At 42.7% G+C, this 18,620-nt stretch overlaps 1 protein-coding gene and 1 non-coding gene across 2 annotated transcripts in view; both read left to right on the forward strand.

Annotated features, from left to right (window-relative positions):
* Positions 1-18,620, forward strand: part of LOC126248030 (histidine ammonia-lyase-like) — a 276,752-nt gene that overhangs the window by 235,930 nt on the left and 22,202 nt on the right. Inside the window, exon 14 of the mRNA XM_049948632.1 lies at positions 15,175-15,287. Within this exon, the coding sequence (XP_049804589.1) occupies positions 15,175-15,287 (113 nt within the window). The remainder of the gene's footprint in view (positions 1-15,174; positions 15,288-18,620) is intronic.
* Trnas-uga (transfer RNA serine (anticodon UGA)) lies at positions 11,763-11,837 on the forward strand. The gene has a single exon. It is a non-coding gene; the product is annotated as a tRNA-Ser (tRNA).

The following is an 18,620-nucleotide window of genomic DNA, read 5'->3' on the forward strand; positions in this document are numbered from 1 at the left end:
CAAGCTCTATTGTAATATATGCATAAATATTAAATAAGCACATATAGCTGTGATTTGACGTATCAGTTCTTCTCATTTCTGATCGTGTGTACTTTTCATGGTAAACACATTGCTTTGCTACAATTATTATTTGACATAAGAGTAGGTGAAGAGCCCAGATCTCAGTTACAACAGCTTCTCACAAGGCCATTTCTACACACTTATCTCTGATGTCAGTTATACAGATTATCTGTGTGTACATGTTGTGAGAATTTGTTGCTCACTGAACATGACATACAAATACAGCAGTATTACTAGGCAAGCAGGGTGAAAAAGAATGGTAAATCATGGAAACATGTCATGATAGAACATCCAGATTTGAATAGTTACTTTATTGGAACATTAACAAGGCACAATCAGTTGCACAAACTTGCAGAAATGTATATGAACAAAAGAACCTTGTGCCAATTGGTATACCACAACATGCCATGAGTACCAAACATCTCTCGGAAAGATCAGTTAATATAGTCTCTTTAGGCAACATGAAACAACATTATTAATATTCTTGTGGTACAGCAAAGGTGGCTAATTTAATACCAGGATTAAAACTATGTAATACACAGTTAATTGGACTTACATGGGTAATGTGAGCATATCTAATCTGACAAAAATGATCAAGGCAAAATACATACTATTTATGAATTCAGAATGTAGTGACTATTCCAGTACAATATCCAAAGAAATTGCAAAGTTCAACAATGAACTTGTGGTATGTTGACAAAACTAATCTAATAACATTTGGATTTCATCCTTGGCCACATGTGTGGCACCAAAATAGGTTACGTAAATGATGACTAACTGAAAACCTCAGCTGCCGACAGGTGTTGTTGATATACCTCGATGTGGACAGATGAAAATGTGTGCCCCGACCGGGACTCGAACCCAGGATCTCCTGCTTACATGGCAGATGCTCTATCCATCTGAGTCACCAAGGACACAGACGAATAGCGTGACTGCAGGGACTTATCCCTTGCACGCTTCCCGTGAGACTCACATTCCCAACTGTCCAAAATTCTACATATGTATTGTACCTTATAGACATTTGCCCAACCACTCATTACTCGTGCGTGCTTTGGTGATTCCCGTAAGAGTTTGGGCAACCCGTGCGCATTTGAACAGATGAAGGTCAATGGCTGGGTAGCCTTTAACTATATATACGAAGACAGTGACTTGTTCTCGAAAGAACAGTTACTGTTGATGACAGTGCAGCTTTTCCCTGGAATAAATGATGACTAACTGAAAACCTCAGCTGCCGACAGGTGTTGTTGATATACCTTGATATGGACAGCTGAAAATGTGTGCCCCGACCGGGACTCGAACCCGGGATCTCCTGCTCAACTTCATTCATGAACAGTGTGTAGGGAAAAACAATTGTTGGTTGGCCTGCATACACTACATCTACATCTACATCTACATATATACTCCACTAGCCACCAAGCAGTGTGTGGCGGAGGGCACAATTCGCGCCAAAGAGATATTTCCCCCCCCTCTGTTCCACTCGCAGATCGCGCGAGCAAAAAACTACTGTCTGAACGCATCAGTACGAGATCTTATTTCCATTATCTTTGAATGATGATCATTATGCAAATTGAAAGTTGGTGGTAATAATATATGCTCTACATCCTTGGTGAAGATTGGATTTTGGAATTTAGAGAGAAGACCCTCCTGTTTAGCGTGTCGTCTATCTGCAAGTGTATCCCACTTCAAACGTTCTATGAGATTTGTAATTCTCTCGCGATGGCTAAATGTACCAGTCACAAATCTTGCAGCTCTTCTTTGGACCTTCTCAATCTCTTCAACCAAACCCAACTGGTAAGGGTCCCATACAGATGAACAATACTCTAAGACTGGATGAACTAACGTGTTGTAAGCTATTTCCCTTGCTGAAGGACTGCATCGCTTCAGGATTCTACCAATAAACCACAATCTAGAGTTCACCTTACCCATTATTTGTGTAATCTGATCATTCCATTTGAGATCATTTCGAATAGTCACACCCAGATACTTGATTGATGTTACCGCTTCCAAAGACTGATCATTTATTTTGTACTCATACATTAATGGGGATTTTCGCCTTGTTATACGCAGTAGATTACACTTACTAATACTGAGAGATAACTGCCAGTCATTACACCACACATTTATTTTCTGCAAATCCTCATTGATTTGTTCACAACTTTTGTGTGATACTACTTTCCTGTAGACTACAGCATCATTGGCAAAACAGTCTAAGGTCACTATCAATACCATCAAACAGATTGTTTATGTAAACTGTTAAAAGCAGAGGACCTATTACGCTGCCCTGGGGCACACCTGAAGTTACTCTTGTTTCTGTTGAAGTTACCCTGTTCAGGACAACATACTGCTCCCTGTCTGTTAGAAAACTTTCTATCCAACTGCATATGTCATCAGGTAGACCGAAAGCGTGCACTTTTTGTAGCAAGCGACAGTGCAGAACTGAGTCGAACACCTTTCAAAAGTCAAGAAATATGGCATAAACCTGGGAGCCGGTATCTAGACCCTGTTGTATATCGTGCACAAAGAGGGCCAGCTGTGTCTCGCATGACCGCTGTTTCCTAAAACCATGCTGGTTTCTGCAGATGAGCTTCTCAGAGTCTAGAAAGGTCTTTATGTCTGAACACAAAATATGTTCCACGATTCAACAACAAATCGATGTCAGTGAAATTGGCCGGTAATTACGTGCATCCGATTTTCTACCCTTTTTATAGATTGCTACGACCTGGACCTTCTTCCAGTCCTGTGGAACTTTCTGCCATTCCAATGATCTCTGATAGATGATGGATAAGAATGGTGCTATATTTGCTATATTTGTAGCATAGTCAGCATAAAATCTTATGGGGATACCGTCTGGGCCAGATGCCTTTCTGGCGTCTAAGGATCTGAACTGTTTTACAATCCCAGATATACTAAACACTACGTCAGCCACCCTTTCGTTTGTTCGTAATTGAAAGGGGGAACAGTGCTGCAGTCCTCTATCATAAATGAGTTTTTGAAAGTCAGGTTTAGAACTTTGGCCTTCTGTTTATCATCATCAGTTACATTACCCGTACTGTCAGCAAGAGAAGGTATCGAATTATTTGTAGCGTTCATAGATTTTTACTTATGACGAAAATTTTTTGAGGTTATTTTTAGAATCTGCAGATGAAATATTGCTTTCAAATTCGTTAAAAGAGTCTCTCAGTGTCATTCTGACAGCTGCTTTCATTTCTCATAATTTCTGTTTGTCAGCGGGACAGTGACTACGTTTAAAACGACTGTGCAAAATTCTCCGCTTTCTCAGCAACGTCCTAATATGTTTGTTGTACCGAGGTGGATCCATTCCCTCCTCTATACTTTTGCTAGGCACATATTTCTCTAGCACGTGGTGAACAATATCTTTAAATCAGATCTGTTTGTCGCCAAGATATCTAATATGTTCCCATTTTGAGTTGGTTTTCTAACCAATTGCTCAAGGTTGTATGTCAGAAGTATCCAGACACCCCATGTAATGCAGTGTAATGCAGAACTGACCACTAAATGTTATTAGTGACAGATACACCAGTATAAAAGAAGTCAGAGAGTATCGTGTTAACAGCAAAGAAGCAGTAACAGCAGAACTGCTCGACCAGGAGAGCTCAGGGGCTTCAAACAAGGACTAGTCATTGAATGTCACCTGAGTAACAGATCCATCAGACACATTTCAAACCTTCTCAAGCTGCCAAAGTTGATTATTAGTGATTTGACTGTGAAGTGGAAATATGAAGAGACAACCACAGCTAAACCAAGGCCAGGAAGACCCAGTGGCAGACACAGAAAAACCTCAAGGAGGGGATGCTAAAGGTATCTTGAGCTACCTTTACTTTTACCATAATAAAACATAATCAAGTCACATGCAAAGTTTAAGAAAGTTTTATTTACACAAGACAATGCCATCTTATGGTATAAAAAAGTTACAATTGTGGTTCTCTTCCCTTAAATCGTGAATTTGCACTGAAAAATGCAACACTAGTACACTTAGCACTAAAACACACATGGTCACTCTCTGTGTATTTATAATATCACTAAGAACAACATTGACTAAAGTCTGTGGTAATAGCCAATAATCACAGCTGTTCACTTTTTATCACTTCCAAGTTATCATGACGATTGTAGCTTTCAAACTGACTACCTGACAGCGACTCTGCTTCCCTTATATTTGTGGCTCAGTTGTTTTGGTAACATTTTCTCCCAGAATGTTCACTTCCAGACTTTTATGGAGTGTGAACAAATACCTACAGTGAAAGCGTCAAGCCAATATGTACCTTACAACCTATAATATAAGAGCTAGTTTCCAATGATGACATCATCTGGCAATTTATGTGTGTGGAACTTTTATTGTCAATTCTGTTCCTTTCTAGAGCATTTGATAGAGGGTCTATGTAGTAACTATGAGTTTTTAGGAATCATCTCGAAAGTCACTATTACCGGAGATACACGCATCGATGGTTTCCTGTACCTAACTCATATTACGAGTTACGTATCGGAAACTATTATTATGTTATTATTAAAAATATTGTTATGAGTCTTGTAAAAATATTTTTACTGAGAAATTAGTATGAATTACTATTATTAATACTTCACAATCAACTGATCACTCTTACTCCTGGCTAATCTACACACTTGCACTTGCTACTTCTAGGACTTTTTACTAATTCATTCTTCAGATCTAATATTTCTGCTTCTGAATGTAAACTAGCTTCCTATTTGATGAATAGTCCATATTTATAATGCTATGTATCTAAGGTTCTCTGTACGAGGTTCTCTGTACAAGAATATTCGTGACTTTTCTCAAACAAATACCAGACGGAATAACGTATCGAGATCACTAGAATGATTGCAACTTTTTCATAGGTATGTATTAGCTATCTATGTGCCGAGTAGTCCAGCTAGCACAATGACTGTGAATAGGGAGTTAAAAGGACTGGGGTATGGTTGAACAGCTCCCCATAGGCCACACGTTTCCATAGTCACTGCTAAGTGGCACTTGAGATGATGTAAAGAGTGACACCATTGGATAGTGTATGACGAAATGAGTGATTGGGAGTGATGAATCTTGCTATACCCTTTGGCAATCCAATGACAGTGCACCCTGTCATAAACCAGCATCTGTGAGGCAGTGGTCTGTGGACAGTAACATTTCTGGAATGGACTGGCCTGCCCACAACCCTGACTTGGACCCAACGGAACACATTTGGGATGAGTTAGAACATTGACTTCACAACCAGCATCCAATATCACTGCCTTCTCTGGTTTTGGCTCTTGAGGAAGAATGTGCTGCCATTCCTTTACAGACTTTCAGACACCTCACTGAAATTGTTCCCAACAGAGTTCAAGCCATCATAAAGATGATGGGTTGACACACTCCATAATAATGACCACTAATAAGTGTCTAGATACTGTGATCAAATGATTTATGAGTTATAATTTCTCTACCTTTTTTGTTGAGATCATATTTTAAGAGATATGTGGAGGGAAGTAACATGTTATACAATTGTTCTTGGTATATACTCTCTCAGAGTTTTAACTGTAAACCTGCCCATGATACATACCACCTTTCTTGTAGGATCTGACACTGAAGTTTGTTGAGCATCTCTGTAAACAGGATGGGATTTTCACTATGCAGTGGAGTGTGAGCTGATGTGAAACTTCCTGGCAGATTAAAACTGTGAGCCGGACCGAGACTCAAACTCGGGACCTTTGCCTTTCGCGGGCAAGTGCTCTACCAACTGACCTACCCAAGCACAACTCACAACCCGCCCTCACAGCTTCAAATCTGCCAGTACCTTGTCTCCTACCTTCAAAACTTCACAGAAGCTCTTCTGCGAACCTTGCAGAACTAGCACTCCTGGAGAAAATGATATAGCAGAGACATGGCTTAGCCAGAGCCTGGGGGATGTTTCCAGAATGATATTTTCACTCTGCAGCAGAGTGTGCACTGATATGAAATTTCCTGGCAGATTAAAACTGTGTGCCAGACCGAGACTTGAACTCAGGACCTTTACCTAGAGCACTTGCCCATGAAAGGCAAAGGTCCCAAGTTCGAGTGTCGGTCCAGCACACAGTTTTAATCTGCCAGGAAGTTTCATCTCTGTAAAGCTCTCACACTTGGTAAAGTAACCCATGATGAAACATACTGATCTTTGTTGGATCATCTCTAGCTCTTCTATTAATATAGTCTGGTAATGGTACCAGACTTTATGAGCAATACTCATGACTCAGTCAAATGAGTTTGATAGCCCATTTTATAGCAAACTTGTCATCTCCTGCTTTATGCCACTGTATCAAGCTTACATAGTTAAATATTAATCTGGGGCTTCATACTACAGAGTCTAACATTATATTGTTGTTGTTGTTGTGGTCTTCAGTCTGAGAATGGTTTGATGCAGCTCTCCATGCAAGCCTCCTCATCTCTGAGTAACTACTGCAACCTACATCCTTCTGAATCTGCTTAGTGTATTCATCTGTTGGTCTCCCTCTATGATTTTTACCCCTCACACTTCCCTCCACTACTAAACTGATGATCCCTTTATGTCTCAGAATATGTCCTACCAACCAATCCCTTCTTCTAGTCAGGTTTTGCCACAAATTTCTTTTCTCCCGAATTCTATTCAGTACCTTCTCATTAGTTATGTGAGGAACCCCTCTAATCTTAAGCATTCTTCTGTAACACCACATTTCTATTCTCTTCTTGTCCATCATCCATCTTGTTTATCATCCATGTTTCACTTCCATACATGGGTACACTCCATACAAATTCTTTCAGAAAAGACTTCCTGATGTTTACATCTATACTCAATGTTAACAAATTTCTCTTCTTCAAAAACTCTTGTCTTGCCATTGCCAGTCTACATTTTATATCCTATCTATTTCAACCATCATCAGTTATTTTGCTGATCAAATAGCAAAATGCATCTACTGCTTTTAGTGTCTCATGTCCTAAATAGTTACCACACCGTCACCTGATGTAATTTGACTACATTCCATTACCGTTGTTTTGCTTTTGTTAATGTTCACATTATATCCTTCTTTCAAGACACTGTCCATTCTGTTCAGCTGCTCTTTCAAGTCTATTGCTGTCTCTATCAGAATTAACATGTCATTGGCAAACCTCAAAGTTTTTATTTCTTCTCACTGATCATTAATTCCTCCTCCAAACTTTTCTTTGGTTTCCTTTGTTATTTGCTCAATGTACTGACTGAATAACATTAGAGATAGGCTATGACCCTATCTCATTTCCTTCTCAACTGCTGCTTCCCTTTCATGCGTCCTTGACTCTTGTAACTGCCATCTGGTTTCTGTACAAATTGCAAATAGTTTTTTGATTCCTGTATTTTACCCCTGCCACCTTTACAATTTAAAAGAGAGTAATCCAGTCAACATTGTCTAAAGCTTTTTCTAAGTCTACATATGCTATAAACATAGCTTTGCTTTTCCTTAACCTGTCTTCTCTGAGGCGTCATAAGGTCAATATTGCCTCGTGTATTCCTAAATTTCTCCAGAATCCAAACTGATCTTCCCAGAAGTTGACTTCTACTAGTTTTTCCATTCTTCTGTAAAGAATTTTCACACCTGTCAGCACCTGCATGATATATGCTTTTTATTTCTGCATCAAATAGTACTGCTTGTCCCCTGAAGAAGAGAAATTACTTTTAGAACATTCTTCATTCCTTTCCATTTTGTCCTTTTTTATGTTTCTTAATGCCATCAGAATTCTCTTATTTGTCTAAATTATAGTTTCCTTTTTTATCTCTCCTCTGCACTGAATAGGCCAAATTAGGTTGAGAAAGGTTACATTATCTCACACTCAAGCAATAATATTTCCTTACATATATACAAAGATATTAATGAAATTTGTTGTTTTCTATTGTAAATTTGGTATGCACATCCTACAAAAAATGCAGTGTGTAAGTGATTCAGAATGCCTAAGCCATATTACATGGTTCTATATTCCATTTTTGTTTTTTAAATAATCTAACAGGTAAGTTTAATTTCTTATTATGGGATGGGCAAAATTTAACAAATGTCAGAAATGTGTTTGATATTTTGTGACAATTTAATCTAAACAGCAAACAGTTTATGAGTAACTCTTCAGGCTTTCCCGGCAATCTAATGACATCTTGGGTTGTCGGGTGTTCTGCCAGATATCAGCGTCGTACTTGCACGATATTTCGGTCACGTAGCTCGTAACCTTCATCAGGTGCTACCTGAGACTGCTCCTCGAGTGGACCTGGTCCAGTATTTATGCCTATGGCCTTCCCCCTCCACCAACGGCTGCAGGCGCTTCCTCTGTGGTCCGCGCCCATTCCCTGTGACCTGCTGGAGCGTTGCTGCTCCGTTTTCTGTCTGCTGCGGTTCTAGCTGTTCCCTCTGCGGTCCGCGTCCACCAAACCCGCTCTTGGGGGTTTCATCTACAGTCTGGGGTACCAAGCGTTCCCCCTGTGGTCCGCGCCCGCTCACCACGACCTGTTGGAGCGTTGCCGCACCATTTTTCGTCCACTGCGGCTCTAGATGTTCCCTCTGCGGTCCGCGCCCACCAGTCCCACTTCTGGGTGTTCCATCTTCGGTCTGGTGCGCCTGGCAGCTCATCAGGGGTTCGTTTTCCATCTCCATGTCTCTGGTTCTTCTGTTTGTGTAGTGTTGCAGCTGGCCCCATTGCTCCTTTAACAATTCCAGAGCCGGATCCCAGGCTCTGCTTAGCTGGTACCCTGTGTCGCGGTTCATAAGATCGTCAGCCATTTTAATTTCTATCGATTATCTTATAACACTGTCCCAAAATCTGGGTGTTTGTGCTAGAATCTTGGTATCCTCATACTTCATGGCATGATCTAGTTCTAGACAGTGTTCAGCAATGGCTGACTTAGTCACCTGTCTTAATCTAGTGTGCCTCTGATGTTCTTTGCACCTGATCTCCACAGTTCTTGTCGTCTGGCCAATGTAGGACATGCCACATTGACAAGGTACATTGTAAATCCCTGGTTTTCGTAACCCCAGGTCGTCTTTGACACTCCCCAGCAGTCCCACGATCTTGTTGGATGGACAGAAAACACACTTGATATTGTGTTTACGGAGGATCCTACTGATTCTGGCAGAAATAGAGCCAGCATAGGGCAGATATGCCACCTTCTTTGCTTCATCTTGGTATTCTTCAGGAACCTGTGGTATAGTGGCTGGTTGGAGTGCCCTCTCAATTTGTCTGTCCATGTATCCATTCTTGGAGAAAACTGTTTTGAGACGTTCTATCTCTATAGGTAGATTCTCTTGGTCTGACAGGGCACGTGCTCTGTGGACCAAAGTCTTCAGAACCCCATTCTTCTGTGCAGGGTGGTGACAGCTGCTGGCCTGCAGATATAAATCAGTGTGTGTTGGTTTTCGGTACACACTGAGGCCAATTGATCCATCTGCTTTCCTCTGGACTAGTACATCGAGAAATGGCAGCTGGCCATTCTTCTCCAGTTCCATGGTGAACTTAATATTAGGGTGGCATGAGTTAAGATGTTCAAGAGAGCTTCTGTAAAGTTTGGAAGGTAGGAGACGAGATACTGGCAGAAGTAAAGCTGTGAGGGCCGGGCGTGAGTCGTGCTTCGGTAGCTCAGTTGGTAGAGCACTTGCCCGCGAAAGGCAAAGGTCCCGAGTTCGAGTCTCGGTCGGGCACACAGTTTTAATCTGCCAGGAAGTTTCATATCAGCGCACACTCCGCTGCAGAGTGAAAATCTCATTCTGGAAACATCCCCCAGGCTGTGGCTAGGCCGTGTCTCCGCTATATCCTTTCTTTCAGGAGTGCTAGTTCTGCAAGGTTCGCAGGAGAGCTTCTGTAAAGTTTGGAAGGTAGGAGACGAGATACTGGCAGAAGTAAAGCTGTGAGGGCCGGGCGTGAGTCGTGCTTCGGTAGCTCAGTTGGTAGAGCACTTGCCCGCGAAAGGCAAAGGTCCCGAGTTCGAGTCTCGGTCGGGCACACAGTTTTAATCTGCCAGGAAGTTTCATATCAGCGCACACTCCGCTGCAGAGTGAAAATCTCATTCTGGAAACATCCCCCAGGCTGTGGCTAGGCCGTGTCTCCGCTTTATCCTTTCTTTCAGGAGTGCTAGTTCTGCAAGGTTCGCAGGAGAGCTTCTGTAAAGTTTGGAAGGTAGGAGACGAGATACTGGCAGAAGTAAAGCTGTGAGGGCCGGGCGTGAGTCGTGCTTCGGTAGCTCAGTTGGTAGAGCACTTGCCCGCGAAAGGCAAAGGTCCCGAGTTCGAGTCTCGGTCGGGCACACAGTTTTAATCTGCCAGGAAGTTTCATATCAGCGCACACTCCGCTGCAGAGTGAAAATCTCATTCTGGAAACATCCCCCAGGCTGTGGCTAGGCCGTGTCTCCGCTATATCCTTTCTTTCAGGAGTGCTAGTTCTGCAAGGTTCGCAGGAGAGCTTCTGTAAAGTTTGGAAGGTAGGAGACGAGATACTGGCAGAAGTAAAGCTGTGAGGGCCGGGCGTGAGTCGTGCTTCGGTAGCTCAGTTGGTAGAGCACTTGCCCGCGAAAGGCAAAGGTCCCGAGTTCGAGTCTCGGTCGGGCACACAGTTTTAATCTGCCAGGAAGTTTCATATCAGCGCACACTCCGCTGCAGAGTGAAAATCTCATTCTGGAAACATCCCCCAGGCTGTGGCTAGGCCGTGTCTCCGCTATATCCTTTCTTTCAGGAGTGCTAGTTCTGCAAGGTTCGCAGGAGAGCTTCTGTAAAGTTTGGAAGGTAGGAGACGAGATACTGGCAGAAGTAAAGCTGTGAGGGCCGGGCGTGAGTCGTGCTTCGGTAGCTCAGTTGGTAGAGCACTTGCCCGCGAAAGGCAAAGGTCCCGAGTTCGAGTCTCGGTCGGGCACACAGTTTTAATCTGCCAGGAAGTTTCATATCAGCGCACACTCCGCTGCAGAGTGAAAATCTCATTCTGGAAACATCCCCCAGGCTGTGGCTAGGCCGTGTCTCCGCTATATCCTTTCTTTCAGGAGTGCTAGTTCTGCAAGGTTCGCAGGAGAGCTTCTGTAAAGTTTGGAAGGTAGGAGACGAGATACTGGCAGAAGTAAAGCTGTGAGGGCCGGGCGTGAGTCGTGCTTCGGTAGCTCAGTTGGTAGAGCACTTGCCCGCGAAAGGCAAAGGTCCCGAGTTCGAGTCTCGGTCGGGCACACAGTTTTAATCTGCCAGGAAGTTTCATATCAGCGCACACTCCGCTGCAGAGTGAAAATCTCATTCTGGAAACATCCCCCAGGCTGTGGCTAGGCCGTGTCTCCGCTATATCCTTTCTTTCAGGAGTGCTAGTTCTGCAAGGTTCGCAGGAGAGCTTCTGTAAAGTTTGGAAGGTAGGAGACGAGATACTGGCAGAAGTAAAGCTGTGAGGGCCGGGCGTGAGTCGTGCTTCGGTAGCTCAGTTGGTAGAGCACTTGCCCGCGAAAGGCAAAGGTCCCGAGTTCGAGTCTCGGTCGGGCACACAGTTTTAATCTGCCAGGAAGTTTCATATCAGCGCACACTCCGCTGCAGAGTGAAAATCTCATTCTGGAAACATCCCCCAGGCTGTGGCTAGGCCGTGTCTCCGCTATATCCTTTCTTTCAGGAGTGCTAGTTCTGCAAGGTTCGCAGGAGAGCTTCTGTAAAGTTTGGAAGGTAGGAGACGAGATACTGGCAGAAGTAAAGCTGTGAGGGCCGGGCGTGAGTCGTGCTTCGGTAGCTCAGTTGGTAGAGCACTTGCCCGTGAAAGGCAAAGGTCCCGAGTTCGAGTCTCGGTCGGGCACACAGTTTTAATCTGCCAGGAAGTTTCATATCAGCGCACACTCCGCTGCAGAGTGAAAATCTCATTCTGGAAACATCCCCCAGGCTGTGGCTAGGCCGTGTCTCCCCTATCCTTTCTTTCAGGAGTGCTAGTTCTGCAAGGTTCGCAGGAGAGCTTCTGTAAAGTTTGGAAGGTAGGAGACGAGATACTGGCAGAAGTAAAGCTGTGAGGGCCGGGCGTGAGTCGTGCTTCGGTAGCTCAGTTGGTAGAGCACTTGCCCGCGAAAGGCAAAGGTCCCGAGTTCGAGTCTCGGTCGGGCACACAGTTTTAATCTGCCAGGAAGTTTCATATCAGCGCACACTCCGCTGCAGAGTGAAAATCTCATTCTGGAAACATCCCCCAGGCTGTGGCTAGGCCGTGTCTCCGCTATATCCTTTCTTTCAGGAGTGCTAGTTCTGCAAGGTTCGCAGGAGAGCTTCTGTAAAGTTTGGAAGGTAGGAGACGAGATACTGGCAGAAGTAAAGCTGTGAGGGCCGGGCGTGAGTCGTGCTTCGGTAGCTCAGTTGGTAGAGCACTTGCCCGCGAAAGGCAAAGGTCCCGAGTTCGAGTCTCGGTCGGGCACACAGTTTTAATCTGCCAGGAAGTTTCATATCAGCGCACACTCCGCTGCAGAGTGAAAATCTCATTCTGTTCAAGAAACTCATTGAGCCTGTCCATCCCATGTGGCCAGATCACGAAGGTGTCATCCACATACCTAAAGAAGCATGTGGGTTTAAATGTGGCTGTCTCCAATGCCCTCTCCTCAAAACTCTCCATAAACATGTTGGCAACCACAGGGGACAGTGGGCTGCCCATAGCTACACCTCCAGTTTGCTCGTAATATTGGTTTCTGTACAGGAAATACGTGGATGACAGTGTATGACTGAACAGGTCCAACAGAGCACCGTCAATTTTCTGCCATATGCTGGCTCTATTTCTGCCAGATTTTGGGCCAGTGTTATAAGATAATCAATAGAAATTAAAATGGCTGACGATCTTATGAACTGTGACACAGGGTACCAGCTAAGCAGAGCCTGGGATTCGGCTCTGGAATTGTTAAAGGAGCAATGGGGCCAGCTGCAACACTACACAAACAGAAGAACCAGAGACATGGAGATGGAAAACAAACCCCTGATGAGCTGCCAGGCGCACCAGACCGAAGATGGAACACCCAGAAGTGGGACTGGTGGGCGCGGACCGCAGAGGGAACATCTAGAGCCGCAGAGGACAAAATATGGAGCGGCAACGCTCCAACAGGTCGTGGTGAGCAGGCGCGGACCGCAGGGGGAATGCTTGGTACCCCAGACTGTAGATGAAACCCCCAGGAGTGGGTTTGGTGGACGCGGACCGCAGAGGGAACAGCTAGAACCGCAACAGATGGAAAACAGAGCAGCAACGCTCCAGAAGGTCGCAGGGAATGGGCGCGGACCACAGAGGAAGCGCCTGCAGCCATTGGTGGAGGGGGAAGGCCATAGGCATAAATACTGGACCAGGTCCACTCGAGGAGCAGTCTCAGGTAGCACCTGATGAAGGTTACGAGCTACGTGACCGAAATATCGTGCAAGTACGATGCTGATATCCGGGAGAACACCCGACAACCCAAGATGTCAGTTTATGAGTATTTTTTAATGAATCTGAATACTAGAAAACATTACTCAAGGAACAACAACCTCCTGAAAAGTTTGACATAATTGCCTGGTCAGTTAGTTGCCCAAGTGGTAAATAAATAATTACCATGTCACAAAATTACATATCTGCATCTTTTTTCTTTCACCCTACCTGTTATGAATGAATTTAACCTTAGAGTCTAGCATGTTGAAGTTCAGTTCTTATGGTTATTTCTAAATGCAGTGTTATTGGGACATTTGGATCCTCAGTTTTTAATTGCTTCAGATGTGCCTTTTTTCAGTCTCTGTAGGCATTAAAACTCATTGCAAGTCATTCATTTTTGCATGCTTACTGGTGATTTGCACTCTTCTGCTGTTTAATGACAGTTATTTCTTGAACACATTATACACTGAAAAGCCAAAGAAACTGATACACCTGCCTAATATGGTGTAGGGCTCCCACAAGCTTGCAGAAGTGCTGCAATATAATGTGGCATAGACTTGACTTATGTCTGACATAGTGCTGGAGGGAATTGACACCATGAATCCTGCAGGACTGTCCATAAATCCATAAGAGTATGAGGGGGTGGAGATCTCTTCTGAAAAGCACATTGCAAGGCATCCCAGATATGCTCAATAGTGCTCATATTTGAAGAGTTTGGTGGCCAGTGGAAGTGCTTAAACTCATAAGATTATTCCTGGAGCCACTCTGTAGCAATTCTGGATGTGTGAGGTGTGGCATTGTCCTGCTGGAGTTGCCCATCTCCATCAGAATGCACAATGGACATGAATGGATGCAGGTGATCAGACAGGATGTGTGTCACCTGTCAGAGTCGAATCTAGACGTATCAGGGGTCCCACATCAATCCAGCTGCACAGCCCCACACCATTACAGAGCCTCCACCAGCTTGAAAAGTCCTGTGCTGACATGCAGGGTCTGTAGATTCATGAGGTTATCTGCATACTCGTACGCGTCCATCTGCTTGACACAATTTGAAACAAGACTCGTCCAACCAGGCAACCTGTTTCCAGTCATCAACAGTCCAATGTCAGTGTTGAAGGGGCCCAGATGAGGTGTAAAGCTTTGTGTCATGCAGTCATCAAGGGTACAAGAGTGGGTCTTTGGCTCCGAAAGCCCATATTGATCATATTTCATTGAATTGTTCACATGCTAACACTTGTTGATGGCCCAGCATTGAAATTTGGAGTAATTTGCAGAAGGGTTGCACTTCTATCATGATGAACAATTCTTTTCATTTATTGTTGCTCCCATTCTTTCAGGATCTTTTTCTGACTGCAGTGATGTCAGAGATTTGATGTTTTACCAGATTCCTGATATTCGAGGTACACTTGTGAAATGATTGTACAGGAAAATCCCCACTTCATCACTACCTCAGAGACACTGTGTCCCATCACTTATGGGCTGACCATAACACTACGTTCAAACTCGCTTAAATCTTGATAGCCTACCATTGTAGCAGAAGTAACCAACCTAACAACTGCGCCAGAGACGTGTTGTCTTAAATAGGTGTTGCTGACCCCAGTGCTGTAATCTGCCTATGTCCATATCTTTGTATTTTAATATGCATGACTATACCAGTTTCTTTAGTGCTTCAGTGTATATTAAAGAACAATAATTTCTGAAAAAGAAATATATCATCGCACTACACCATTTTATCTTGCATCTGATAATATTCTTCAAAATTGTAAAAGTTTCAGAAAACAAAGCATTGTGCCATCCAGCTTCTGTAGATTCCCTTAGTACAAGTGCAGGAACAGAAGACCATGTTTCAATGGGATGTTATGCTGCTAGAAAAGCTTTAATGGTAAGTATATAAGTATTTAAATAAAGTGAATTTCACTGAAACTGGCACATGAGCAGTTGGACACACACACACACACACACACACACACACACACACACACACACACTACCTGTATCACTAGTCCATATGCCTGTGTCATTGTTGGAAACAGTCATTTATTGAACAAACATGTTTAGAATCCTAAATACAAAATGAAAATAAACAAAATATTCTGAGCAAAAACTGACCATGTGCCCCTCTTAAGGTCACTCCCAAGAGAGGTTGTACCCATGTTAGGAACAGAGCATGATTGTAATGCCACAATCAATGTGGCAATGGCACCTGAAGCTGGGCTGTCTGTATAGATTGCATGTTTGGATCAATTTCCAAAGATATAGCAGGGATGTTAATAACTTGTGGCATTCGATGCATAACTGAGAAATCTGGGGCTGGTGTATTTATTGTTGTTGGCAATGTGGGTTTGTCATTGCCAGATGATGTTGATTTCACTGTCAGAATTCAAGAAATAGGTGTATTTGCAAATATCGTCTACCTACAACTGAAGCATGGACCAATGTATAGCACTGTTAGTCCTTTCAACAAGAAGCTAATTACCCTGGGTCATTTCCTGTTATTAGTTCTTAAATAAGGTAACTAAATGAAAAATTGTTTTTTTCTGTGCATCTCAGAGATCTTCAGCACCAGCCCACCATCATATTCTCATAACCATAGCACCTCTTCTATATGGTGTACAGAGATAATGTGTGGATCCCTCGTAACCTGGGATCTGAGTGAGCCAGCTCTCCTTCCCTATCTTCCCCAACCTGTTTCTCTTTCCTCCTGTAGTAAGGAACAAACAGTTCTGAAAGCTGGGTATAGTTTTTTTTTCTATTTTTAAATTCATTTATTATGTTCAGTAGTTTTGCCTCACAGCTGGCAGATATTTATTGAAAATCATGTTGAACCACAATCAGCTGCTATCCAGACCCTTAAAAGTTTCAGTTGTTGTTAATATAAACAGAAAGAAGAAGTTTTTCACTCACAGTGTCTATGTGATGTTCCACCACAATCTGAATAGTGTCAAAAACATGAACTGGTCAACATAAATCAATATATGGAAATTAAATATGTCCCAGAAGCTCCAATGTGTCAATAATCAAATCCATCCACCCACCAGAGACACACAAACTGTTGAAACAATGTCACTGTTGGACATTTGAACCATAACTGACTACAGTTTCTGGTTGTTTGAAGCTGAAGGAAAAACTGCAGAGAGAGGTGCACACTCCCAACTCACCACGATAGTTCCATCACCGTTCACATGAAACACTTCCACACCATAGTACTTATTAGTTAAAATGAAAACTTGACACGCTGCATTGTGTCATAGGATCCATAGCCAAACCTTTTATTATATTCTATTCATACGTTACTAGAGATAGTGTCAGTTATGCTCACAATAAAGGTTTCCCTTATAGCTGTGAAAAGTGGGGTGTCGGAGGTTATGTTCTGTAAAAATTGAAGCTCCATTGTTAGATGTGTGATGTGGTCCCTTAGGGATATGGCAGTCAAGGAGGGGAAGAGGTCCAATGTGCACTCTGTACGCATACCAGGGGAAGCCAGCCCAGATGTGTAACGGGTGCTTTCAGATGCCATGAAGAGAACAAGGTGCAGCCAACTGAAGGTGGTGGCTCATGTCAGTACCAATGATATATGTCACTTTGGATTGGAAGATACCCTGTCTGGTTTTGGGCAGTTATATTAAGTGTTAAAGGCTGTCAGCCTTGCTTGTGAGATGAAGGCAGAGCTCACCATCCGTAGCACTGTCAACAGGGCTGACTGTGGATCTATCAGAGGCTCAGATGGTTCTGCAACTATGTACGCTACAGATTCTTTGACTTGCAGCACACAGTAGGGTGGGGGGTTTTGGGTTCTGCTCAACAAGTAAGCAGTCCATTACACACAGGAAGTGGCTACATGGGTATCTAGAGTGGACTGGGTGGTTTTTTCTTTAGGTTAGAGTGTCTCAAGAAATTACAGAAATCGCATCAGTCTGAAAGAGGATGCAGTGCAAGTGCCTTTGGTACAGAACTTAATGTAGGGTTTCAATCAGATGCTCATATGGTTTTGTGACTATTTAGACTACAGATTCCTCAACTTGTGCCATTGTGTGATCTGTGTCTGTGTTATGCTTACTAGATCAAACAGGTCAGGAGTCCATTACAGACAGAATGTGACTACACAGGTGGTGAGGCCTGTGTAGAATGGACTGGGTGGTTTTTTACGTTAGAGAATCTCAGGAAATTACAGAAAGGGCATCAGTCTAAAAGGGTAAAGGGCAAACAAAGGATGAGAGTAGACCTCAGAACAATTGGTATTGTAATTGTAAATTGTTGTAACTGTGTTGGGAAAGAACCATAGCTCCAAGTGCTAACTGAAAACAATGAAGTTCAAATTGTTAAAGGTACTGAAAGCTGGCTAAAGCTGGAGATAAATTCAGCCAAATTTTCTGCAAAGGACCTAATGGTATTTGGAAAGGATAGATTAAATATGGTTGGTGGTGAAGGGTTTATTGCTATTAGATAAAGTTCACATTGTAGTGAAATAGAAGTAGATAGTTCCTGGGAGCTGGTGTGTGCAGAGGCTATACTTGACAAATGGAATAAATTAGTAATTGGTTCCATTTGAGATCACAAATGAGATGATACAGTTGCTGAACAATTAAAAAAAACTTGAGTCTCATTTCAAAAATGTACAATTATAGTACATTCTACACAGGGGCACCGACTTGTAAAAAATATTGGGGGGGGGGGGGGGGTCCATACTGGGGGTTTTGTGCCAGGAAATTTTCTAAATTTTAGATGAAAAATAGTGAGGTTTAAAGTTTTTTTAAAGCATTTTAGAGTCATATGATCAACATTAGAACCCTGAAAACTGGGCTCCTGATAACTCAACACTCCGGGAAACTCGACAAGCCTGACACATTTTTTGGCTTTGAGAAAAGAAACAAAACATGAACACACGTGGTATTTTCGTAAAAATCTAATGTAATTTACAGTAATAATCATGCTTATAGACTATTACAGAGCAGTGAATATATAGCTCTGAAAAGACTGAAATTATATTTAAATAAATCCTAAAATCTCATTAGAAGAATAAAACATAAAATATTGCTGTCGCACAGTAATAGCACTTTGATTCATAAGTGAAATAGCTAATTTAAGGTTACTTTGAATAAGGCTCAGGGTTAATTAAATAAAAACAATATCTCAAAGTTAATGATCTAATACAATTAATAAAGTTAATACAGTATGCCTAATACTTTCAGTCAAAAAATATGTAATTAGCTTGTTT

Source organism: Schistocerca nitens, chromosome 3 (assembly GCF_023898315.1).
Source record: "Schistocerca nitens isolate TAMUIC-IGC-003100 chromosome 3, iqSchNite1.1, whole genome shotgun sequence".
NCBI classification, from domain to species: Eukaryota; Metazoa; Arthropoda; class Insecta; order Orthoptera; family Acrididae; genus Schistocerca; species Schistocerca nitens.